General features: G+C 37.7%; 3 protein-coding genes and 1 pseudogene across 3 annotated transcripts; 3 read left to right on the forward strand and 1 right to left on the reverse strand.

The window, feature by feature from the left end:
• The first annotated feature begins 8,548 nt into the window (after nt 1-8,548).
• On the forward strand, nt 8,549-10,226 carry LOC148734537 (uncharacterized). The gene has a single exon (XM_088755636.1). The coding sequence runs from the start codon at nt 9,484-9,486 to the stop codon at nt 10,051-10,053; it is 570 nt and encodes a 189-aa protein (XP_088611762.1). The 5' UTR covers nt 8,549-9,483; the 3' UTR covers nt 10,054-10,226.
• A 143-nt stretch (nt 10,227-10,369) lies between these two features.
• Nucleotides 10,370-15,142, reverse strand: LOC148734538 (uncharacterized; the record flags this gene model as incomplete). Its single annotated transcript, XM_088755625.1, has 4 exons — nt 10,370-13,421; nt 13,935-14,000; nt 14,411-14,471; nt 14,861-15,142. Coding segments are annotated over 4 exons (1,845 nt in total), but the record flags the coding sequence as incomplete, so codon positions are not given.
• A 29-nt stretch (nt 15,143-15,171) lies between these two features.
• Nucleotides 15,172-16,931, forward strand: LOC148734539 (kelch-like ECH-associated protein 1A; annotated as a pseudogene).
• LOC111334783 (kelch-like protein 12) lies at nt 16,865-21,487 on the forward strand. Its single transcript, XM_088755619.1, has 2 exons — nt 16,865-18,744; nt 19,597-21,487. The coding sequence occupies exons 1-2, from the start codon at nt 17,175-17,177 to the stop codon at nt 19,614-19,616; spliced, it is 1,590 nt and encodes a 529-aa protein (XP_088611745.1). The 5' UTR covers nt 16,865-17,174; the 3' UTR covers nt 19,617-21,487.
• The last annotated feature ends 1,120 nt before the right edge of the window (nt 21,488-22,607 follow it).

Here is a 22,607-nt window from a genome sequence, read left to right on the forward strand (position 1 = left end):
AGTGTGTCTAGAGGGACAGAGAAACAGTGGGTGCAAAGGAACTTTGAGTGTGCTCAGGGGAACAAAGGAATAGTGGGAAAAGCGAAACAGAAAGCAGAGCGAAACAGTGAGCACAGAGGGACGCACAGCCAAACCGAGAAGATACAGACGAGAACGACAAGTTGGCCCCAACGGAATTGTAGTTGTGCATGACAGAAAGGATCGACAGATACAGCTTGGGAAATGTGTGTCTTGATTTTGCATTGTCATTTGAGATTAAGCACCCAAGTTTTCTATTTATTTAATGGCCCTGAATTATGAATGATCGTGACCTCAAGTGCAGTAATTGTTCCAGTGCTATTTTCGTTTACATAATCAGTTCGTTTTCTTTTGTCCAGCGTTATATTAAAAGACAAAAAACGCAACCGAATTAACTTAAAATGTTTCAAAAACTCATCTACCTCGTATCATCCCTGAGAAGAAGTACGGTTTATACCAAAAAAATCGAAACGTGCCGAAAAGCTGATAGCGTAACAAGATATGGTAATCTATAAGTGAAACATTGTGCAATATAAAGGCTAAATCAGGAACTTGCAGGAGCGGAACCGTGAAGATAAGAAAGGGAAATATTTGTATCTGCTTTCTCATCAAAAATTGATAAATGAATTGGTAATCGATGTTAAAGATGGTCCTTTAAATTTGGTATATTTTTGTTTTTTGTAAATCCTTTTCAAGCTAGCGTGACGATTGTATGAAATTGTCCACTCCGCTCTCAAAACTGTCATCGTTCGTGTCGATTATATTACCAGCGAAATTAACAAGGCCCGTGACGTCACAGATCAATTGACCACACGGACGTTGTGTTATATTTTTCGTGTGACAGGAGGACGATAAACGTAAACATTGCTCTTGGCGAGAGGATAATTGTCGCCTTAATTTGTGGCTGACTTTGCACACGTGTTAGCTGCGAGTCCTTCGAAGAAACCTTCGTGTGTCAATGGCCAGATGAATGCACCAAGGCAACGTGAAGTGAGACAATGCGTGAGAATGTAACCGTCGAAATTAGTGATTCACCTACGAATGAGACCAAATGGCAAGCCTTCTGGAGTTGGAAGACCCGGTATCAAGTCTGCGCCATATGCTTGGTTCCTTTTGTCTTGATCTTCATTGGTTGCGTGCTCTTAGGAACGTACTGGTCTGAATCTTTTCCGCAAGGTTCCAGCCAAGCTGTGCTCATCTGTGGAATGGTTTCGTTTTTTAGCGGCTTCCTCGTTTGTGTTATCGCTAACTTCTGCGATGCCTGTGGCGTAACGTGCAGTAAACACGATGAAGTGAGCAGCAACTACGCGGAGAACAACACCATATTTTTAGATTTGAGTGAGCTTGGACCCAGACCAAATGATCCCGAATTCGACGACGATAAATCGGAAGACAGTCCGCAAACAGAGGTGGACCTATTTGAAAACCATTCGGAGCCCTCAAGAATATAATTCATCAATATCACAATGGGTTATATCTGTTTAGTGCAAACCTAATGACAGTTTATTTTTGATCACGCAGAGCGTTAAATTTAGAATTTTTAGAGGCTTAATCTTTGTAAATAGTCACTCTGATCTGCAAGCCATGAAGAAAATACTCGAACTTTGTTTTCGTGGATTGTTTGCTATTCGTGAACTAAGTTCATAATCTGTTTTACGTTTTTTGTTGTGAATAGACAGGTTGCGCAATAACTATAACAGCTTCCGTTTTGTCTGAAAAATATACAATTTGTCTCTTATTTCAAAGGAAAATTTAATATTTCAAGAAGTAAAATGACGGAAATATTAAAATTTTGACATTGGGGAAATCAATTCAAACAGTAAGAGACATAAAATCAAGTTTGTAATACATCTTTTAAATCGTTACGGTAATTTACATTCTAGCAATCGCAAATATAAATTTGCAAATGCGTTAACGATTCGCACGTGAATAAATTATTCTAATTTAAGTGAAAGTATATGTTATGTCTAGTCAAGTTATAGAATACTTCTTATTTTGAGACTTTTCGGAGTGTTGTATGCTGTATAAGTTGGGGCTGGTTTGATTTACCGGCTACAGTTAGCGGGTTCGAGAAGCCCTCTCCGAAAGAGACGTCCGCCGATTTGAAAGATCAGGATTTCTGTTTGGTTGCAAAACAAAGGCTGGTTTAAGCCCCAGAGCCGCAACAGATCGTTGGGTGATAAAGAAAGAAAGAAAATAAAAACAATTATTCCTTCTCGAAAAGTAAAAATTTGACCTTCTTTCACTTTGCCACAGTTACATTATTGAGAAGGAAAACCACAAATACTGAAGATCAGCATTTCACTTTTCTTTTCACTGGAATCCCCCGACGAATCAAACTCACGTGCGGTCACGGCCGGCTTAATTGACGTTGAACAGGCAGTAAAATTGAAATTTTACAGATTTCATATTGAGCTGTATTTTTCTTCTGAACCATGATCAAAATAATGCTCGGTTTTGATACGTATGCTCCTTTTTGCTTAAAAAATAAATAAGTAAATAAATAGATAAAATTAAACAAGACAAATTCAGCGAAGTGTGTGCTAACATAATTTACGGAAGCCGAAAAGGGACAATCCAAAAATATTTATAACATAACCAAAGTAAAGCGCGCGCTCTGATTGGTCAATTTAGCGTCCCCCATTTGCCCATGGGTGTACGCTGCTGACGTGAGCAAATGCAAAGACTATTTTACCGCGCGCGCTTGTTTTTTCTGGTCACGTAAGATTTGTTAAATAAACGGGAACTCTTTAGCTACAATGTATCAATGTTATGTTATAAAACAAATGGTAAACACCACACCGTACACTATTGAGTTATGGATGCACTTGGGAGGTTTGCTAAGCACTCAAGAAGCTAGAGTCGCTCTCGGCTATCGCCTCGAGCGACTCTTACGCTTCTTTCGTGCTTAGCAACCTCCCGCGTGCATCCATAACTCAATAGTGTACGCTGTGGTGTTTACCATTTGTTAATTTTCAAATCCCGAAAAATATTTCAAATCGCAATATCTATTTTAAACTCACTGTCGAAAAGTTTGACAAATCCAAAGATATTTTGCAAATCCAAAAAAATATTTAGAAATCTAAAAAAATTTTTCCAAAATCCGAAAATATTTTGCGAATCCAAAAAATATTTTGAAATCCAAAAAACTTTTTTCAAAATCCGAAAATATTTTGCAAATCCAAAAAAATATTTTGTCACGTGCTATTTGCGCCAGCAGTCACCTAGTCTCCCTCGCAGCCGTTTTTTGGATGTCACGCAACGCTCCCCCAAAAGAACGGCTGCTGACATCCGAACTACATTCCTTTCTCATTGTCCTTGCGGTTTGTTTGCGGTCTATTGAACAGACCAATCACATACCAGAAAATCTGAATGACGTAAGGTTTCACGTGAAAATGTGGATGTGGCAGATGATCTAGCTACCATGTCGGGAGAAACACTGAAGAAAATTGTCAATGAGAGCTCAAAATGTTTCACATGTTCATCGTTGTGCCCTGGTAAAGATAGAGTATATATTTTTGGGAAAACTTCTCACAATTTCGTTGAAATTATAGAATCTACGCTTAACATAGACGTCAACTGCTACGCCAACGACACGAACGCTAGATTGTTTGAGTGATTGTTAAAGTTTCAGCGAGCAACTGAGAAGTAGAAGCTAAAAGCTGAACTGAAACTCTTTATTCGCACTACTTCAAGAGGTTACTACAGATTATAAAAGTCAGAATATATAAGAAACAGTAAATTACATCAATAATCAAAATGAAATACAAGACGCATTTCAATCGAGGCCAAGGGTTAAACGCTTGCTTCGCCCTACAGATGGAGATCAGGAGGAAAAAAGCGCGTGCTTGCCGTCAACAAACCGGGCGAAGGCTCTGAGAACACTGCAATTTAGGTCGGCCAACGTCTCCTACACTACTTGTATTTCTTCATTTGCCAGTCCGCTGCTAGCTGGAGTGAACCCGATTAGTTATGTTCGTTGCTTCTTATCACCGGTACAGGAAATCGGCCCGAATTATCGAGTGTTTCCGCACGTTGGTACAACGCAACAACAATAACAATAATATGACCACTTTCATCGGTAACATGGTCAAACACGAGCGGGAGTGCTTGATATATTAACGATTTCCCGGATCCTGTAGGCAACTTAACAAACACATCTTCTTTCTCGACTAAAAATTTTCTAATTGCAAGCTTCTGGTGAGCATTAAGCTCGAAAATTTTGAACTTTGACGACGCTTTGCGAGAAGCTCCTTAAAGCACCGCCATTTGTCTTGTGTTTTCCACATGAGGATCGCGATAGAAAACGATATCTGATTGGACGAATCTCAAAAGGTGAGTCTGGCGCGAAAAGGTTCCTGAAAATGGAACCCGAGCTGTGATTGGCCAATTCGGAGAAAGGAATGTAGTTCGGTTGTCAGCAGCCGTTCTTTTGGGGGAGCGTTGCGTGACATCCATAAAAACGGCTGCGAGGGAGACTAGCAGTCACCCAGCGTTTTCTTGCCATTTCCCGCATCGTCCCGCATACAAAATGGCGAAGGAACGAGGATAGAACATGTTCTGTCATAAATGTGGAAGAGAATGTGGGAACAATGAAACATTCTGCCGTTGTTGTGGAACACTAAAATGGCGTGAAGAGGAAAGTGTGTTGTCCAGCTCGGGAGACGAAAGATTGGCTATAGAACATTACTTTAATAAGGGATTCGTTACGAGACTATTGTTCACTTTCTGGCAGAATACCATGGGATTTCAATGAACGTGAGGACTTTGAAGAGAAGGCTACGTCACTTTGGGTTACAAAGAAACCACCTTCATTCAGAACACACTGTTCGGGAAATAGTTTGACGAGAAATTGTTGTAAAATGGGGTTGACAGGCCTACACGACTCCCCAGCGCGTGTTTAGAGTAGCCTTTTCAAAGTTTGGCCCCATTGAGTATATCTTTGGGCCACCGTCCTCTTTTGTAAGATACGAGAAACGGATTTTTGTATATTTCGTTGAGTAGTGGTTGTGTTTCTATTAAATACCAGTGACTCATGAGAATTTGCTTTAGGTTTGGCACTGATGGTTGGTATTGTGTAACACAAAAGGCAAGATTCGTTGGTTCGTCTTTTGTTTCTGTTGATTAGCTAATTTCCTGTTTTTTAATTCACTTCTGAGAGGGTTGTGCTAATGAAGTCATCTCGGTAGCCTCTCTTTAGCAAATGCGCTTCATTTGTAATTTTCTCCTCAAATATTGTTTCAGAGGAGTTTGTTCTTAGAAGTCTAAGGGTCTCCCCTTTTATGAAGTCTCTTTTAATTCCTTGTGGGTGACAGGAACTATAGTGTGTATACAGAAATGTCTCAGTTTGTTTAAAATGAGTACGCACATCAGGGGTTGCGCCTTTTTGAATCGTTCGCCTTTGTAGATGTACAGCTATTTTTTTCACTGTCTCGATCGTTAAGCTGTCTAGATTGCTTTCAGCTTGCGCCACGCGCGCTGATTCGATCGTACTACAGTTCTTGGTGTTCCCATTTAACGCAAAATTTTTTTGGATTTCAAAATATTTTTTTGGATTTGCAAAATATTTTCGGAGTTTGAAAAAATGTTTTTGGAGATCAAAATATTTTTTTGGATTCGCAAAATATTTTCGGATTTTGAAAAAAGTTTTTTGGATTTCAAAATATTTTTTTGAATTCGCAAAATATGTTCGGATTTTGAAAAAAATTTTTTGGATTTCTAAATATTTTTTTGGATTTCCAAAATATCTTTGGATTTGTCAAACTTTTCGACAGTGAGTTTAATATGAATATTGCGATTTGAAATATTTTTCGAGATTTGAAAAATATTTTTGGATTGTCCCTTTTCGGCTTCCGTATAGTATAAAATAAATGTTACGATTTGAAATATTTTTCGGGATTTGAAAAATATTTTTGGATTGTCCCTTTTCGGCTTCCGTAATAATTGACAAGAGCGTCAAGAGCTTATGGCAGACTTAACGCACAAACTGGAATTATAACATAACCAAAGTAAAGCGCGCGCTCTGATTGGTGAATTTAGCGTCCCCCATTTGCCCATGGGTGTACGCTGCTGACGTGAGCAAATGCAAAGACTATTTTTCCGCGCGCGCTTGTTTTTTCTGGTCACGTAAGATTTGTTAAATAAAAGGGAACTCTAGCTACAGTGTGTTAATGTTATGTTATAAAACAAATGGTAAACACCACACCGTACACTATTGAGTTATGGATGCACTTGGGAGGTTTGCTAAGCACTCAAGAAGCTAGAGTCGCTCTCGGCTATCGCCTCGAGCGACTCTTACGCTTCTTTCGTGCTTAGCAACCTCCCGCGTGCATCCATAACTCAATAGTGTACGCTGTGGTGTTTACCATTTGTTAAATATTAAACTGGTAGGGGAGGAGTGCCTCAGAGGGAACTGAGGGAACTTATTTCAACTTTTTACCGATAAGAAGAGGAAATTATAAACTTGAACTTGAACTTTATTTTTATTTACACACGGTAAATCTATCAGATAAAATTATAATATTATTACAATCTATTATTACAATTATATTCTACTTTAATAAACATGATCTAAAATTTAAAAGCGAAATAGAAAAAAATAAAGAAATTCTGCTTTACATAGATGCCGTGTGCGTTTCGTCGATTCAGACGAAGAAATCGCTACAACCATTTCCGGCGAAAAGAGTGAAGTGATTTTGCTTGCCGCAATTCAGGGGACAAGCTGTTCCAGATAACCGCACCGTTATAGCTAGAGCTATTTTTCAGGAAATTTGTGCGGGGCAGTGGAACAGCTAGTCTGTTTTCAGAGTTCCTTAGATTATAAGGAGGATCATATTTAGTGAAAAGAGAACCAAGATAGTCGGGCGCAAGACCGTGTATAGATTTATAGACCATGGTGGCCACTTGTATTTGTCGCTGTGTATCTAACCGTCTCCAGTTAAGTTGCTCAAAAAGAGGATCAGCGCTTGTGTTCTTTATCCAAAAGAAGTGCTTCAAACGGTTCTTTTAGGAGCCACCAAGACTAACAAAGTTAATAAACTCAATAAAAAATTTGGGTGAGAATATGATTTTTAAATCGGTTTTTGAATTAAAATTCAAAAACTTGTGGCAACGAGATTAGTGATCACCGACTTAAATGGATCCAAAATGAGACGACGTGACCTCACTTTTGGACGACATAACTGCATACAAGCTTAGGCGACTTAGGAGAGAAGAAAAGGGGAGTCACTAATTTTAAAATTTATGATGCTCATCTTGGTGTTCCACCGGGGTCGCTCGTCTAGTAGGGGGTGTCTGGGAAGGGAGTGGTGCAGAAAAGAAGTGGGAGGGTTAAAAATGTTTCCACTTATCGCAGATGTTTTTCTTTCGCAATCATGGTTCCAACAACCTTCGTTCCTCTCCGGGATCGGGAGGTAAAGGAGAGTCTCGCAGGCTCATTTCCTAAAGAGCGGCTGGCTAAGTATTTACCACGCTCCAATCAAAACTTGGTTAATAGTAGGTTAAAAATTTATTTATTGGAATAACCAGCTCGTGACAAAATAAACTAGGAGGAAGATCATAGTAAAGTTGGCTATTACAACGTCCTCTTTAATTTTCAGCAGCATTGCAAGAGACAGCCATTTCAAATATGGAATTTTCAGTCAGTCGAGAAAGTGTCTCAGTCGCTTAACTAAGCTAACAAGTAATAAGCCCCTTTCTTCCTTCTCAGAATTTGGGACCCTAATTATTTTTTCCATAGGTAACACCAGTTGATGAGATAAACTGTCGTTTTAGTTCAGAATTTACCCAGTGTGTAAAATGACAAAATAATTCAATTATCAGCAGAGTTAATTTCCTAAGTGTTTAAGTTTGAATTCGAGGCAAAAGCAACTGCACTGCACTAAAAATTTGTGGTGTAGTGGCCGCCAATGCGCCACGAACAGATCGAGCGCGTCTAATGACTCGCTATAAATTGTGCTTAATTACATGACGGAACATGTAAGGTCGATTCGTCATGGTGGCTTGCACCCAGGAAGAGGCAAAAATTTTCGAAGATTTTAAAGATGAGCTCACCTACAAACTCAACGAGCTCAGAGAAACAAATTCTCTCTGTGATATGATGATTCGAGCCCAAGGACAGGACTTCCCTGCTCACAGATGTGTTTTGATGGCATGTTCACAAGTCCATTGGAGGAAAAGCAGGGGGGTCTTGTGGAGTTAAAAGAGATCAAATCTGCGACGATCAGCCGTGTTCTATGGCAAGCCGGAGAGGACAAAAGTATAGTGAAAAGAAGTTTACATGACGAGTTACAAATATCATAGTACGAGTTTAAAATTTCACTGGACGAGTTACAGTTTTACTGGATGAGATACAGTTTTTGTACTTACAGAAAAAAGATTGCTGTACCGGAAAAAAACTTTTTTATGCACGAGAAAAAATTTATAATGCGAGAAAAATTCTGATGGACGAGAAAAACTTTACTGGACGAGAATATCGATTGATTATCGATTAGTTTCGAAACATGGTCAGCGGTATTATTTTTAAAAGACAAGTCAGCGGTGTTAATTTTAAAACACAAGATGGCGGATTTAAACGTGACAGTGAGTGGGGAAATGTTTTCCAGCGATAATTTTAAAGAATTATTGGCTCAACTTAATCTCTTAATTGGGAAAATTTCCTCTTCGTACGATAATGGAGACTTATTCTTACTGGATAGGTGCAGAAAAGAATTAGATGATATTGTGCAAATGATGCTGGCTATCCCTCGTTCTACTTTCGCCGAAGCTTCTCTTTTTCCAATTGGCCTTGTTAGTGATTTGATCGATTGCCTCGTGACATTGTTATCTAAAATAAATGAGGTAATTAGCGCAGTTGATAGAGGGAGCGCTGGAAAAACTTTCTCAGTCAACAAAGATGCAGGTGGTAGACCTTCCTTTCAAATATCGATAGATATTATGGAGCAGCTTCGTGAGACTGGCATGAGCTGGAGTAGCATAGCAAACTTTTTGGGTGTTTCTTCAAAGACTCGTTATCGAAGGAGGGTAGAGCTGGGTTTAACAGATGGTTATACAGAGATAACAGATGAAGATCTTTTCAAAGAGATTGAGCAAGTTCTAAGTTTAACACCATATAGTGGTGAATGTTATGTTAAAGGAAGTCTTCAAGGGAAAGGAATAAAGGTTCAAAGGGCAAGAGTTGGAGAGTGCTTAAAACGATTAGATGGCCTTGGAAGGGAGGTTCGAAGGAGGTACTCATTGGTTAGGTGAACGTATAATGTTCCTGGATCAAATTATTTGTGGCATGTAGATTCTAATCACAAATTGATTTCCTGGAGATTTGTCATACATGGCTGTATTGATGGTTTTAGTAGAGCTGTTATATACCTTACCTGTTGTAACAATAACAAAGCAAGCACCGCATTAGGTCTTTTTGAGAAAGGTGTTAATGAATATGGGCTTCCTCTGCATGTCCGTGGAGATCATGGAATGGAAAACATTGACGTGGCTAGGTGTATGATAAATAATCGAGGATCAGACAGGGGGAGTTTCATTGCTGGACGCAGTGTTCACAATCAGAGAATAGAACGTTTGTGGGCAGAGGTCAACCGAGTTTGTTCTGCTTTTTACAAAGATCTTTTTGAGTTTATGGAAAATAATGAAATACTTGATTCTCTAAATGAAGTACATTTATATGCATTACATTATGTATATCTTCCAAGAATTAATGCATCACTAAATGAATTTCACAGCCAGTGGAATTATCATGGGATGAGAACAACTGGTCATCACTCACCACTAGCCTTATGGAATATGTCACTGTTACAAACATCTGATGCTGCGGAAGTTCTTGACATAGAATCCTATGGCATAGACCAAGATGGTCCAATTCCAGATATAATCACTGACAACAATGTTGTTGTTCCAGAGCTAGAACTAAAGCGAACTGAGAGTGAAAATCAACAGTTGAAGGAAAATGTTGATCCATTATCTGATGATGGAAACTCAGGGATAAATCACTTTTTGTCTGTCCTGCAAATTCTGGAAACTTTCCAATGAGATTTCATAATGGTGTTATCAATGAATCTTAAAATGTGATACAATTTGCATTGTAGGCAGCCCCAAAGATAGATGTAGGTTAATAGTATTTACATTGTTTTCTGTTATGACATTTTTGCAGTTGCTTTGTCATCATTGAAAATATATAAGGATTAAATGCTTAGGTGTGTCAACTTTTCTTGTGGTTCATTTAAAAATTAATGTTTACAGTTCTTTGATCACATTTATAAACAAAAACTGATTATGTTGCAAAAGACCAGCAGACAAGACAAATAATAACTCCAACATGACTTGTAAATAAAAAGAATAAAGCAAATACAATAGCACTTACGTTTTTATTTAGATTAAGATCATCATTAAAATCACTCATAATCATCCGTGTGATGAACTACATGTGTTCATAATCAATCCATAGTCATATGCAACATTAACAAAACAAAAACGCTTACAATGATATGTAACAAATATTAACAATTTCTCACAAAATATGAAAAATCATAAAATGTTCAAAGATATCATTTAATATTAACTATGTATACAATTTTTTAAAAATAACTATAACATTTAGTGTGTCTTAGTCCTTGGCACACAAAAACTGAACAATCTTTATAACAATTTTCACATTAACAATGTTACAAAGAAAAACAGAAACAAGCCTAACATCCAAATCTCTACCGTTCCAAAGAAGGATGTAATAATTTTGTTACCTTATTTAGGTCTAGAGAGCAACCAGATAGCGAAATGCCTTAACCTTGTGTTTATAAGTTTTATTCTATCTTTAATCTCAAAGTCATTTTTGTTAAAAGTCGGCGGATAACATCCTTCTTCCCCCACAAAGACCGCCTAAATTGTTCCCAAAGGTCAAGGGTTGTTTACAAAGCGAGTTGTTGGGACTGCAGTGATTTCTACCTTGGCAAAACAAAGCGACGACTGATGGATAGAAAAACTGAACATTGTAAAGCACTCTCCAAACATGAGCACAAATCAGCTATTGCCAATCAAGTTATGACTACTGGTCATAACATTAAATGGGATAATTTTGAAATCCTCGCATTGGGGAAAACCGACTAACATTGTAATAATAAGGAAACCTTGTTTATGCAAGAATTGAACCCAGCTTTGAATGCTAACCTCACCAGTGAGATGTCACTTTATTAACGCGTCACTACTATTTTTAGTTTAACCCAGATTGCTTGCTATTTTTGTTTTGAATATAGATAGCTTTTCATCTTTTAATGGTTACTTTTGAAAATGTATGTTGTGACATACCAAACTTCAAGTCTGTTTTTATAAAATGCATTGCTTCACCATGTTTATAACCGCTTTATGTGTTGTTTTTCTTATCAAACTTCGATGGCCAAACAACAAGAGTCTCTAAGAATCTTTATAACACCTCATCTTATAATTATTAAACTGACCAGTTCCATACATGACCATTGTTATGGTTTGAAATCCTTGTAAATATACCATAATATTGTATTTAAACCTAAGTTTCAAAGTGATTTTACTCACCCCAATTTACAAGAAGCCAGAATTTACTCTTCAAATCTCAGTTGTACAATTTTTGCACTATTATTTCAATAAATTGTCTAAAACCAATTTTTAAATATCACGTAACAACAGAAAAAGAATTTGGCCAGTTCAAAGTCATTTCAAAAGCTGTACATTTAGTGTTTAAATTGTGGCTATTCTAATGGATCATTTGTTGAATGCTGAGAGAAACAATTGGACTAGAAAGAAAGATCTATTTAAAATAAACTACGAGGGTTAAAATGGCAGTGGCTCCCCTGTCTAAATCCTAACATTAAAATCTTAAAAAAAAAAAAATCAAAATCATGAATCTATATAATGAATTTAAAAAGCAGTGCCCTATATCTGTATCAAAATCATGAATCTAATAATTTTATGACAAATGTAAACAAACATAGTGTCCTAAACCAAATCAAAAGACCATGCAGCTCCTTCTTTCATCACCTTTGTAAACTCTTCTGCAAGTTCAGGATATGACTCGTAGGTGCATGGTAATTGCAACATGGGTCCACAGGTATGGACAACTGGACGCCTCGCAAATCCATCATCACGAGAAAACTGGACCTCAATAGATTGACATGTGATTACATCACTTCCTGTACAGAAGTGAAGAAACCTTTGCAGAGATTTCCCCTCAAGTGATTTGACGAATCTCTTGAGGTGATCAAAACTGTGGTGCTCTTGCTCGCTTGATGGTTCAGCCTTGAACAACTTGATTACCTTCTTTGGAGTTGGTTGCTTGGCATCATACAATTCCTTGATCCCTTCTTTGGACTTGAAGCTGAGATCTGACTTTAGATGTGCTACTATTGGTGACCAACAATTAAGAATGTACCTTGGCTTTTGTATAAGCTCTTGATGAGACAGCTCCTGAACAATTTTGTGAATGGTTTCTTTGGTGGGAACCCATAAACATTTGAAGGAACTGAGGAATTCTAGAGCATCTTCATCATTTGGATCAAACTCTTCACTCAAGCACATATTCAATACTTCACGGTCTTCATGTGTAATGAAATCTCTGAAAGACTGCAGCAAATCCTCTGGTTCAATAGCTTGTTCTCCAAACAGGCATGACATCACAAATAACTTGGACAAGGAGAGTGGAAAATATTGACAATGCAAATAGCCATATACAAGAACTCTTGCTATTGACTCCCACTGGGGCTTTTGTAGGTCATGTCTAACATAAGGAATTTTCTCAGTACTTCCGACAGCATAACCCATAAAAAATTCCTGCCAAAATGCTGTGAATACATCTAACAGAACTCCCTTTCCTTTGCCTTTTTCCACTTCACCACATTCATCATAGACAACAAGATCAGGGTGGCACATCAAAATATCAGGCTGTGAGAATAATTCAATGATATCTTTTCTGATATTTGTGTGGAAAATAACAGCTAACTTAACGAAAGACACCTCATTGTCATAGTGAGGAATGTCATTTTCATCAATTTGAAAAGCTGCAGTTTCACTTAACCCTGCAGCAGGCTGACTGGTCTCTTCGGTGGTCTGAGGTGTTTGTTGATTAGTGGCTTGGGTGTTCTGAGCTGTTGGTTGACTAGTTGCTTGGGTTGTCTGAGCTGTTTGTTGACTAGTGGCTTGGGTGGCCTGAGCTGTTGGTTGACTACTTGCTTGGGTTATCTGAGCTGTTTGTTGACTAGTCGCTTGGGTTGTCCGAGCTGTTGGTTGACTAGTTGCTTGGGTTGTCTGAGCTGTTTGTTGACTAGTGGCTTGGGTGGTCTGAGCTGTTGGTTGACTACTTGCTTGGGTTATCTGAGCTGTTGGTTGACTAGTGGCTTGAGTGGTCTGACTGGCTTGTTGACTACCTTGACCATAACCTTTCATAAAAAATATAAATTATTGTTTTGGTTCTTACATAAACAGTAGTTCATGGGCAAAGGGAGGGAGCAGGTCTCAGAGCAAGCCTGTACCTAGAGAAGGCACAGAAGGGTGCATACCCAAACCAAAAGGTACCCATTTTAGTTTTAAAACTATGGTTATTTTTTGCTCATATACATTCTCAAAGCACTATAAATAACCATGAAAACAATCTGTTTAAATATAGCAGTTATGTATGTTATATATAATTTTTTTTCACTGTAAACTCATCAGATTATTTCCACTACTATTTTTCATTAAATAGAAAGGTGTAAACTGTATGCAAGAATATATGTCAAAGTAACAATATCGTTAAGTAGATCATCCGGGTAGATGTAGTCCTGAGAAGGGCTCTTTGATACAAGTCTTCAAAGCAAATCTTGAAAGAACATCAGATAGTGTATGTATACACCTGGATGATCGGCCTACAAATTTTGCCAAATTGTCACTTTGATAAGTACTATTTTGATTACCTGCATGACTGCTTGAAGAGACTTGGATAGGCGAGTTAAGGAAGACATCATCATCATCTTCCTCATCTAGTTTATGATAAAATGCTACTGTCAATTTAGGAAAGACAAATGATGCTCATACTAAGGAACATTGCACCATCTAAATCTGTAAATCACCATTTAAATCTGTAAATCACCATTTAATCTGTAAATGAGAAATCAATGACTTTTTACAGGCTTGGCCCGCAAATTGACCAATCAGAGTTGACTCTCTGTATAATTAGGTTTTATGCAGGTGAAACACGTAAATGACCCAATCACAAGGAAAATAATTAATAAATATTCAACTTTCATGTCCTCTGTGATTGACCCGCATAATACCTAACTATACAGAGAGTCAAGCCCGCAAAAAGTCATTGATTTCTCGTCTACAGATTTACATGGTGATTTACAGATTTAGATCATGCAATGTTCTTAGAGACATTTACCTGACTTACCTTTATCATTTGAGAGATCAATCTTAGCTTTGATCTTTTCTTTGTTGTCCTCTTCTTGGTCCTATCAAGAAGATACAGTATGGATAATAAATAATATAATTATTGAGCCAAATAACAGACAAATGTCCATCGTCTGAATGTCTTTCATGATTTTTATTATTATTTTCTAAGTTTTTATTATTTAAAATATGGCTTTACATTGTATGTGTGCCAGGAAACCATGTTTCTCAGTGTTTATCAAGAGATAGGGTTGAATTTAAAGCATAAAACCAGCACATGCAGATCCAGTTGATTCAAGTATGATTGCAATAGCAAAGGCCAATTATTTTTTAAAAGTTTTTTAAGGTATTTAAGGCATGTAAGGTAGACACCTTTTGCCCATGGGTCAATCCCAAATGAACAATACATGACAAATAATTTTTACTTATTTTGAATGTATAAATACCAAACCTGTGCAATTTCGGGAATAAGGACTTCACTTGGTCTGACATAAATGGGCTTGTTCTTGGATTTAAATAATCTATGAATAATTGTGCCATCAAGACCTTGATTACCGCGATCTAGGGCAGGTTTTACCAGAGAATGGTGAACTGAGTGCAGGATCTCAATATCTACCAAAGGAGGAATTAGATCTCCAAAAGCCTCATTTATAGTAGTCTCGTCTTCTATTTCTGACACCCCCTTGTGAAAACGGTAGCTATGATCACGTGGCCGCGTTCCGTTAAGAACAGTTTAGTGCTTTGTCTTGGGACGATAGAATCATGGGGGCCACTAAGAAGAGTCACATCACAGAGAAACGGTGTGTTTGCTGGACGATTCTGGCGCCTAGATGTCAAACTTTGACCAATTCTTCGACTGTTTTGAAGGCGCCGGAATCGTGAAAACTGAACGGCGTTGTTGCTAGTCTGAACTGTTGAAGTTGTTGATGGTGTACTCGTTGTGTTTCCTTGTACCGCTTCTATTGAAGATCCTTAATACTTCATTATTAATGGCTTGATTACGAGGAATAAGTCTTTCAGAAAGATCTTGGACAGTCTTTAATAACGACTGTACATCGGCAACATTCTGATCCGCCATGTTAACAATGATTGTTTATGTGCGTGACACAAGTATCAATACCGCTGACCATGTTTCGAAACTAATCGATAATCAATCGATATTCTCGTCCAGTAAAGTTTTTCTCGTCCATCAGAATTTTTCTCGCATTATAATTTTTTTCTCGTGCATAAAAAAGTTTTTCTGGTACAGCAATCTTTTTTCTGGAAGTACAAAAACTGTATCTCATCCAGTAAAACTGAAACTCGTCCAGTGAAATTTTAAACTCGTACTATGATATTTATAACTCGTCACGTAAACTTCTTTTCACTATACTTTTGTCCTCTCCGGCTTGCCATAGTGTTCTTCGCTTTATTTGCACAGGTCAAACAAGCTTTGATTCAGTTGTAACGCGAAATATTTGATAATGGCGGCCGACTATTTGGTAATACCGAGTTTGAAAACGAAAGCTGAAGGTTTCCTCCGGGGTGAGATGACTGTTTTCAATTGTTTAGGTTTAGAGGCGTTTGCTTCTTAGAATAATTGCGTAAAACTAAAGCAAGCGGCAGTTTCCTATAAAACTGAAAATTTTGCAGAGGTCATGCGATCCTCTTATTGTTTTCTTTCCGAATATTTCATTATTTATTTATTTATTCATTTATTTAAACTTCTAGTATTATATAATAGTGTTTTTACTGTTTTAGAAGTATATTGATTAAAGATTAAAGATCCGAAAATTTCAGATTGCTGGACGTGGAGAAGGTTAAAGAACTGATTTGCACGGACGAAATAAATGTGACAGAGGAAGAGGAAGTATATGAAGCGATGATTTCTGGGGTGAAAGATGATCTGCCAACCAGAGAATCTTTATTTCCAGAACTAACGAAATGTGTCAGACTTTTTTTAATGAAAAAGTCAAGTCTATGCGAACTTCTTGATCAAGAGCTTGTTACCAAGAACACCACTTACACAAGGCTTGTACTCAAAGTGCTGGACCTGTTTCTATTTTCAGTGCTCTCCCAGGACGTTTCTTACAAACCTCACACATCTTTGAACAACCGTGATGAGGATGTGGTGGTACTCACTGGCGGGATTAACAATGGTATTTTTAAACATGAAATTAATTGTTTTTTGTTCTTGCCATGAAGACCTCAGGGAGTCCCTATCAATGATCATGATGCCTATTGCTTGTGCAGATCATGCATGGTGTTACAACATGTGGAGGACTTTCATATGTTATGGGTGGGAGAAATTTGACTGGTTTAGTGTGTTGTTTTAACCCAAAACAGAATGAATGGGGCACACTTGGTACTGAATTTCACAGAATAGAATGTAGTGTCACATCATTTAATGAAGAGCTCGACTTAATTAGAGGAGAGATTCTTGGCAAAATGTTCAAATTTACAATGCAGCTCTTAACAGATGGAGGCAAGGAGCATTAATGGAAACTGCTACAAGCGCTTTAACAATTATCGTGTTTAAATAAAGTCTTTGTATTGTATTGTATTGTATCTCGTGTCATTTCAGCTTGGTTTACTTAATTTAGGAAATTGCGAAAGAAAGGAAATCTCAACAGTGTAACTTCGCGTTTTGATGGAGATTACATTTCAGACCAAAACAAATATAATTTAGCGGTCCAGAGAGTATACCCACCAGGAGAGATGAACGGCTACGTGACCAGCTACAAATTGTGTGCGTTACATAACGTAAATTCTTGAGTCAATTAACAATGGCGGATGTCAAGGATCAGGCGGAAGAAGACGAGAAGCCCAAAATAATGTACGAAAATTTTCGAGAAGAGTTGTTCTTTAACCTCAACGAACTCAGAGAATCGAATACTCTCTGTGATACAACGATTCGAGCCCAAGGACAGGATTTCCCTGCCCACAGATGTGTTCTATCAGCTGCAAGCCCTTACTTCCGGGCCATGTTTACAAGTGAATTGAAAGAGAAAGAAAGTAGTCTCGTAGAGTTAAAGGAGATCAAATCTACCACGATTAGCGATGTTCTTCATTATATTTATACTGGTGAAACAGCTATCGACCCTTCCAACGCGAAAGATTTGGTGATGGTCGCCGACTACTTGATAATTCCAAGTTTGAAAAAGAAAGCTGCATTTTTCCTCCAGAATAAAATGATAAATGTCTCCAATTGTTTAGCTTTAGAATCGTTTGCTTCTCAATATGATTGCCAGCAACTAAGACAAGCCGCAGTTTCTTTCCAAACTGAGAATTTTCCAGACGTCTTTAGATCTGAAGATTTCACGTCACTCGATTCGAAGAAAGTCAAAGAACTGATTTGCATGGACGAGATAAACGTGACTGAAGAAGAGGAAGTGTATGAAGCAGTGATGGCCTGGGTGAAACATGATCTGCCAACCAGGGAATGTACCCTTCCAGAACTGTTGAAATGTGTTAGGTTGTTTTCAATGTCAAAATCCAGTCTTCGAAGGATACTTGATCAAGAGCTTGTTTCCAAAAGTCTCGAATGTACGAGAATTGTAATCAATTCGTTGGATTTGTTTCTTTTCCCGGTACTGTCCCAGGACACTTCGCTCAAACCCCGCTTGTCATTAAAGGATTATGAAGATGTAGTGGTACTCACAAGTGAACAACCGGCATCTGAAGAAAAGGATGACCACGTAATCAGTTGTTTTGTGCTTGCTACTATGACCTGGAAGTCCCTCACCACTATGCCTTTCAACTGTGAATATCACGATGCAGCAGTGTGCGGAGGACTCTTGTACGTTGTAGGAGGTGTTGATTCAACCTCAGTTAGTTGTTTTAAGCAAAATAAGTGGTACGCTCTTGATACAAAATTAAAAGGCAAAGACTGCACAGTCACATCCTTTGACGATGAGCTCTTTGTGATAGGTGGTGACGATTCTTGGCATGATGTTCGAATTTACAATCCAGTTCTTAACGAGTGGAGACAAGGAGGATCAATGGAAACTTCTCGTGCTGGACATAATGCAGTTGTACTTCAAGGACATATTTATGTCCTTGCAGGTCACAATGGAGAGGAATGTCTAAACAGTGCAGAGTGTTACAATCCATCTACTGACCAATGGGCTGAGATTTCAAGTATGTCTGCTGTTCGAAGGTCGGCTGCTGCTGTGGCAGTTGGTGGAAAAATCGTAGTTGTCGGAGGATTTAGTGATATGTCAATTTGCAGTGTAGAACCTTCCTGTGAAATATTTGATCCAAGTGCAAATCAGTGGAGCCTAGTACCTAGTCTAAGTATTCCTCGTGCTAGAAGTGGTATTATGGGCATAGGAGACAGTGTTTATTTATTTGGAGGTGAGGATGAAGAAAACTATAGGAGTGAAGTGGAATGTTTTGATTTAAAAACAGGTGAATGGGATAAAATATCAGATATTCCAAGTCCTCCTTATACAGGTCTGCGAGCATCTTTGCTCAAATTACCCAAAGCTTTTATTGAAAGTAGCCGTTGAAATCACATCTTGAAAGTGTGGGGTAGTTTTCTTAGTTTTTTTCCCCTAGAAATTACAATTAATGGAAGAAAGGATCAGGGAACTAATTGCTCTGGGTACTTTACTTTCAGGTAACAAATCTCAACTGTAATCTTAAATTGTCAGCATAATATTACATAATGGAATTTTACTTAGATTATGATTTTTTTAAACCAATCCTTTAGGACATAAACATGTCTGAGTTTTGCTGTCAGTTAACTTTTCAACTGATTTAAATACTTTTGTGGGCCATTCCATGCCAGTCAGATTAAGCAGTGCAGACTGAGTATTGGCCTTGAAACAACCTCAACAAGACAAAGATAATTATGAAACAATTTGTGGAAAATTCATAAGGAAGACTTCCTGTTAAACATGTGACATAATTGATATCTACTTTGTTAAGTGGCAATTGTAACAAAGATATTTAGATAAGGTCGTATTTTGAATAGGGTATTTCATTGTAAAGGTTAGGATGTTTATATATTTGTTACCAACATAACCATAGGGCTGAGTCTTGTGGCTCATTTTAATTATGTAAAATGTTCAGAGAAAGCTTGGTTGATTGATTAAATAACCAAGATTTTCTTCTGAGCAAAGACGTTTTACGTCAGAAGTTGTCCATCCTCGCAAATTTTTAAAATTTATATATATATATATATATATGTATTTATTTATTTAGTACTAGGAAAACTGCGTTAAAGATTGGGCATTTCCTTATTAAGGAAAAATCATGTCTGAACAAAACAGACACAATGGCAGGTTAGTATTAAGTAGTTACTAGGTTGAGCATGATATCATGGATTATAAATGCAGAGGTCTGGGTTATCTGCAAGGCCAAAGGCTGAAGAAGATAAAACAGACACAAGGTTTAATAATTCATGACATCGTGCAAAAACAAAATTAAATAATTGTTTTATTTCACATTTTGTAAACAATCAGCAAAAGAAGACACTTCTTGCTGAGTTTGCGAAAGTTTAAGAACACTAAATGGACTGGGGGCTTGGAAACTAGGCAGACTTTGAACTCGACATGGACACCCATCTGCACATGTTGGGTTATCATGTCAACTTCAAACACTATTGCATATTGACTGTATGCTCTCGACCAATCAGAGTTTTCATAAGTCTAATATATAATAATATGTACTAGATACCAGGTGTATCCTTAGCTTTGTGCTGTAGGCACTTTTTTGACTCAACCTTTGAGCTTGAATTTTTTGTGCATTTGTTGACATTTGGTTATATGTATTTTTCTACTTTTTTTCAGAGGTAATGGAATAAATGAATAATCTCACCAAAGTTTAGATTCAGCAATTATGACTATAACAGATAAGTGTTTCTCAGTATTCTCATATATACCTGATCATTTACCCTTTAAGTTTTATTCTAGAATTCTTAATGGAAGGCTGCCTCCAGCTGTGCCCCATCTAGATTTTCCTCCACCTCAAAAGTGAACCATGGACAAATAAATGCTGCTTGCTTAAAAAAAAAAAAAAAAAAAAGAGCCACTGAACAGAGTTCACTTCGATTTCATAGTCTTTTTGGCAGGGTGATCTCTTTACCAGTCCTCCTCATATTCTAATGATATCATGTGACTGAGCATGATAGAGAAGCAAAATCCCTACCAATTCTCCTCTCAAGTTCTTTGTTTTTTCCTGCACACTTCGCTAAGGGGCAGAATCGGCTTTTAAGATTAAAATGAGGTCATTTGAAGGTTCTTCATTTTTCTAATTGAATTCATTTCTTAGTTGGTACACAGGGTGATATTGCTCAATATTTCACACTATCAAATCTTGTCTCAAATGTTTCCAATCGTTTGTTTCTCGGTATCAAAAGGTCAGAGGGCCTTTTTGAAATGACTCTGTCAGTTTATCATTTAGTTATAGTTCCCATTTCCCTGTCAAAAATCTGGAGATGAAGGCACGGTGGATTGCTTCAAATAGCTTACGGCTTTTCAACTCAAGGACCGGCTAGCGGCCCCTTCGCACATGTGACGGAAATAAGCCGACTTTTGAAACCGCAAAAACAAAGTTGCGTTCCGCCTCGCCTATGTTGAATCTGTTGTGAGTAATTTGTCACCTAGAACAATACAACCGAGTATACTAGCAACGAAGGATGTTAAGCCTGGAAAGATCTTCTCCCACAACTGTCACTAGTCAAGTTAATCTCGAAACTTTTATAACGTGTTCCTAATTCACTTGTCATTTATTATTATTATTATTATTATTATTATTATTATTATTATTATTATTATTATTATTATTATTACTATCGATAACAACCAATTCAAGTATTCAATCACCAAGACCATCCATGGGTTAAAACTTAGACCAGTGGCCAGCTTAAGGTGATAACACTCACTTCATCAAAGCAACATCATTTTCCATGTTTTCCGACATTCTAGTTTGCCCTTAAGAAATAAACTAATGGTAAGGCGGCCGGCAGATGAAAGATTAATGCTTCTTTGTGTCTCTGTTAACTTTCGCTTATAAAGAACTTGAAATTTAAGACGAATAACAGTAATCAGGCGTAATTCTAAAATCTTACGTGCTAATTGCTCAGCGAGGTCTAGACGGAATGTTGGGGGGGAGGGGAAGGGAGGAGTTGATAGAACGACGGGAAGGGGAGAGTAGGGGGGGGGGGAGAAGAGAGAGAGAGAGAGAGAGTAATTCGTTATTTTTAGTTCCTAACTGAAGAAAGCTTCATAACAAAAGTGTGGTCCTTCCAATTTATTATTGATTTTATGTTTACTATAAAAAGGGCGGGGATGTGAAGGGAATGGAGGAGCGGCTAGAATCAGTTTGTCGCGCGCTGCCCTTTCAGTTTGACCCTCTTCCGTCCATTGTCAGTTTCTGTGAGGCTAAAAATATCTCATTGTCAAGTATCATGATTGTTTTCGGTGTTAGAAACGCGCAATTTTAAAATCTACAATCAATATCACTCTGTCGCCAGACGGCAATACTAAAGAGACACAGACATAGTCTAGAACGTTTTTGAGTCCCACGCAAATGAAAAAAGGAAATGTAAAGAATTCCAGACAATCCAGATTAAAACCTGTTAACGATTCAAACCTCAAAGGAGCCCGGGAGTCACAAAAGAAAGTTTTACTTTCGTATTGTACGCCATTTAGACTCATCATCGCTACTGATTATCCTTAATGGGAATTCTGTCATTTATGGGGTCAAAATTCAGTTTATAAGTACCGTAGTGTGCAAAATCTACATCCTCGACTCTTTATTTATCAGCAAATTTCTCAGTGTAGATAGGAAATTTTGCTTGAGGTTGGAACTAGGGTCAAGCATCAAAATGATGCAAAAATTCTCTTGAAATATCAACTGTGCTCTTATTTGTCTCATCATCTTTAAACACTACAATTAGAAAGTAGGAATCTTGGACCGATCTAAAACTGAAACCGCAAGCTTGAGATTTTTCTTGGACTTGAGACAAAACAACGGTAGAGATGATGTCGTGAGTGACGTTACTGAGGACAAGTCCACACTCACTTGAACCAAATCATCATTACATGGTGCTTAGACATTATCGATCAATTAGGCACCAGTGTGTTTTTTCTTTGGAAAAAAAATCTAGTCAAGGAGTCATGCTATCCTGTTGAACTTCTTCTGGGCTGAAAAGTACTTTTTATCTCTCCATGATAGCGAAGAGGACTGATACAAAAATTGGACGTTTTTTC

This window comes from Stylophora pistillata, chromosome 3 (assembly GCF_964205215.1).
Source record: "Stylophora pistillata chromosome 3, jaStyPist1.2, whole genome shotgun sequence".
NCBI classification, from domain to species: domain Eukaryota; kingdom Metazoa; phylum Cnidaria; class Anthozoa; order Scleractinia; family Pocilloporidae; genus Stylophora; species Stylophora pistillata.

Bases quoted from the DNA above. Each gene is read 5' to 3' on its own strand.
- LOC148734537 (XM_088755636.1), top strand. From the start codon at position 9,484: ATGGAAAACATTGACGTGGCTAGGTGTATGATAAATAATCGAGGATCA.
- LOC111334783 (XM_088755619.1), top strand. From the start codon at position 17,175: ATGGCGGATGTCAAGGATCAGGCGGAAGAAGACGAGAAGCCCAAAATA. The intron at 18,745-19,596 runs GTGAGGATGAAG...TTATTTATTTAG, and splicing joins CAGTGTTTATTTATTTGGAG to TACTAGGAAAACTGCGTTAA.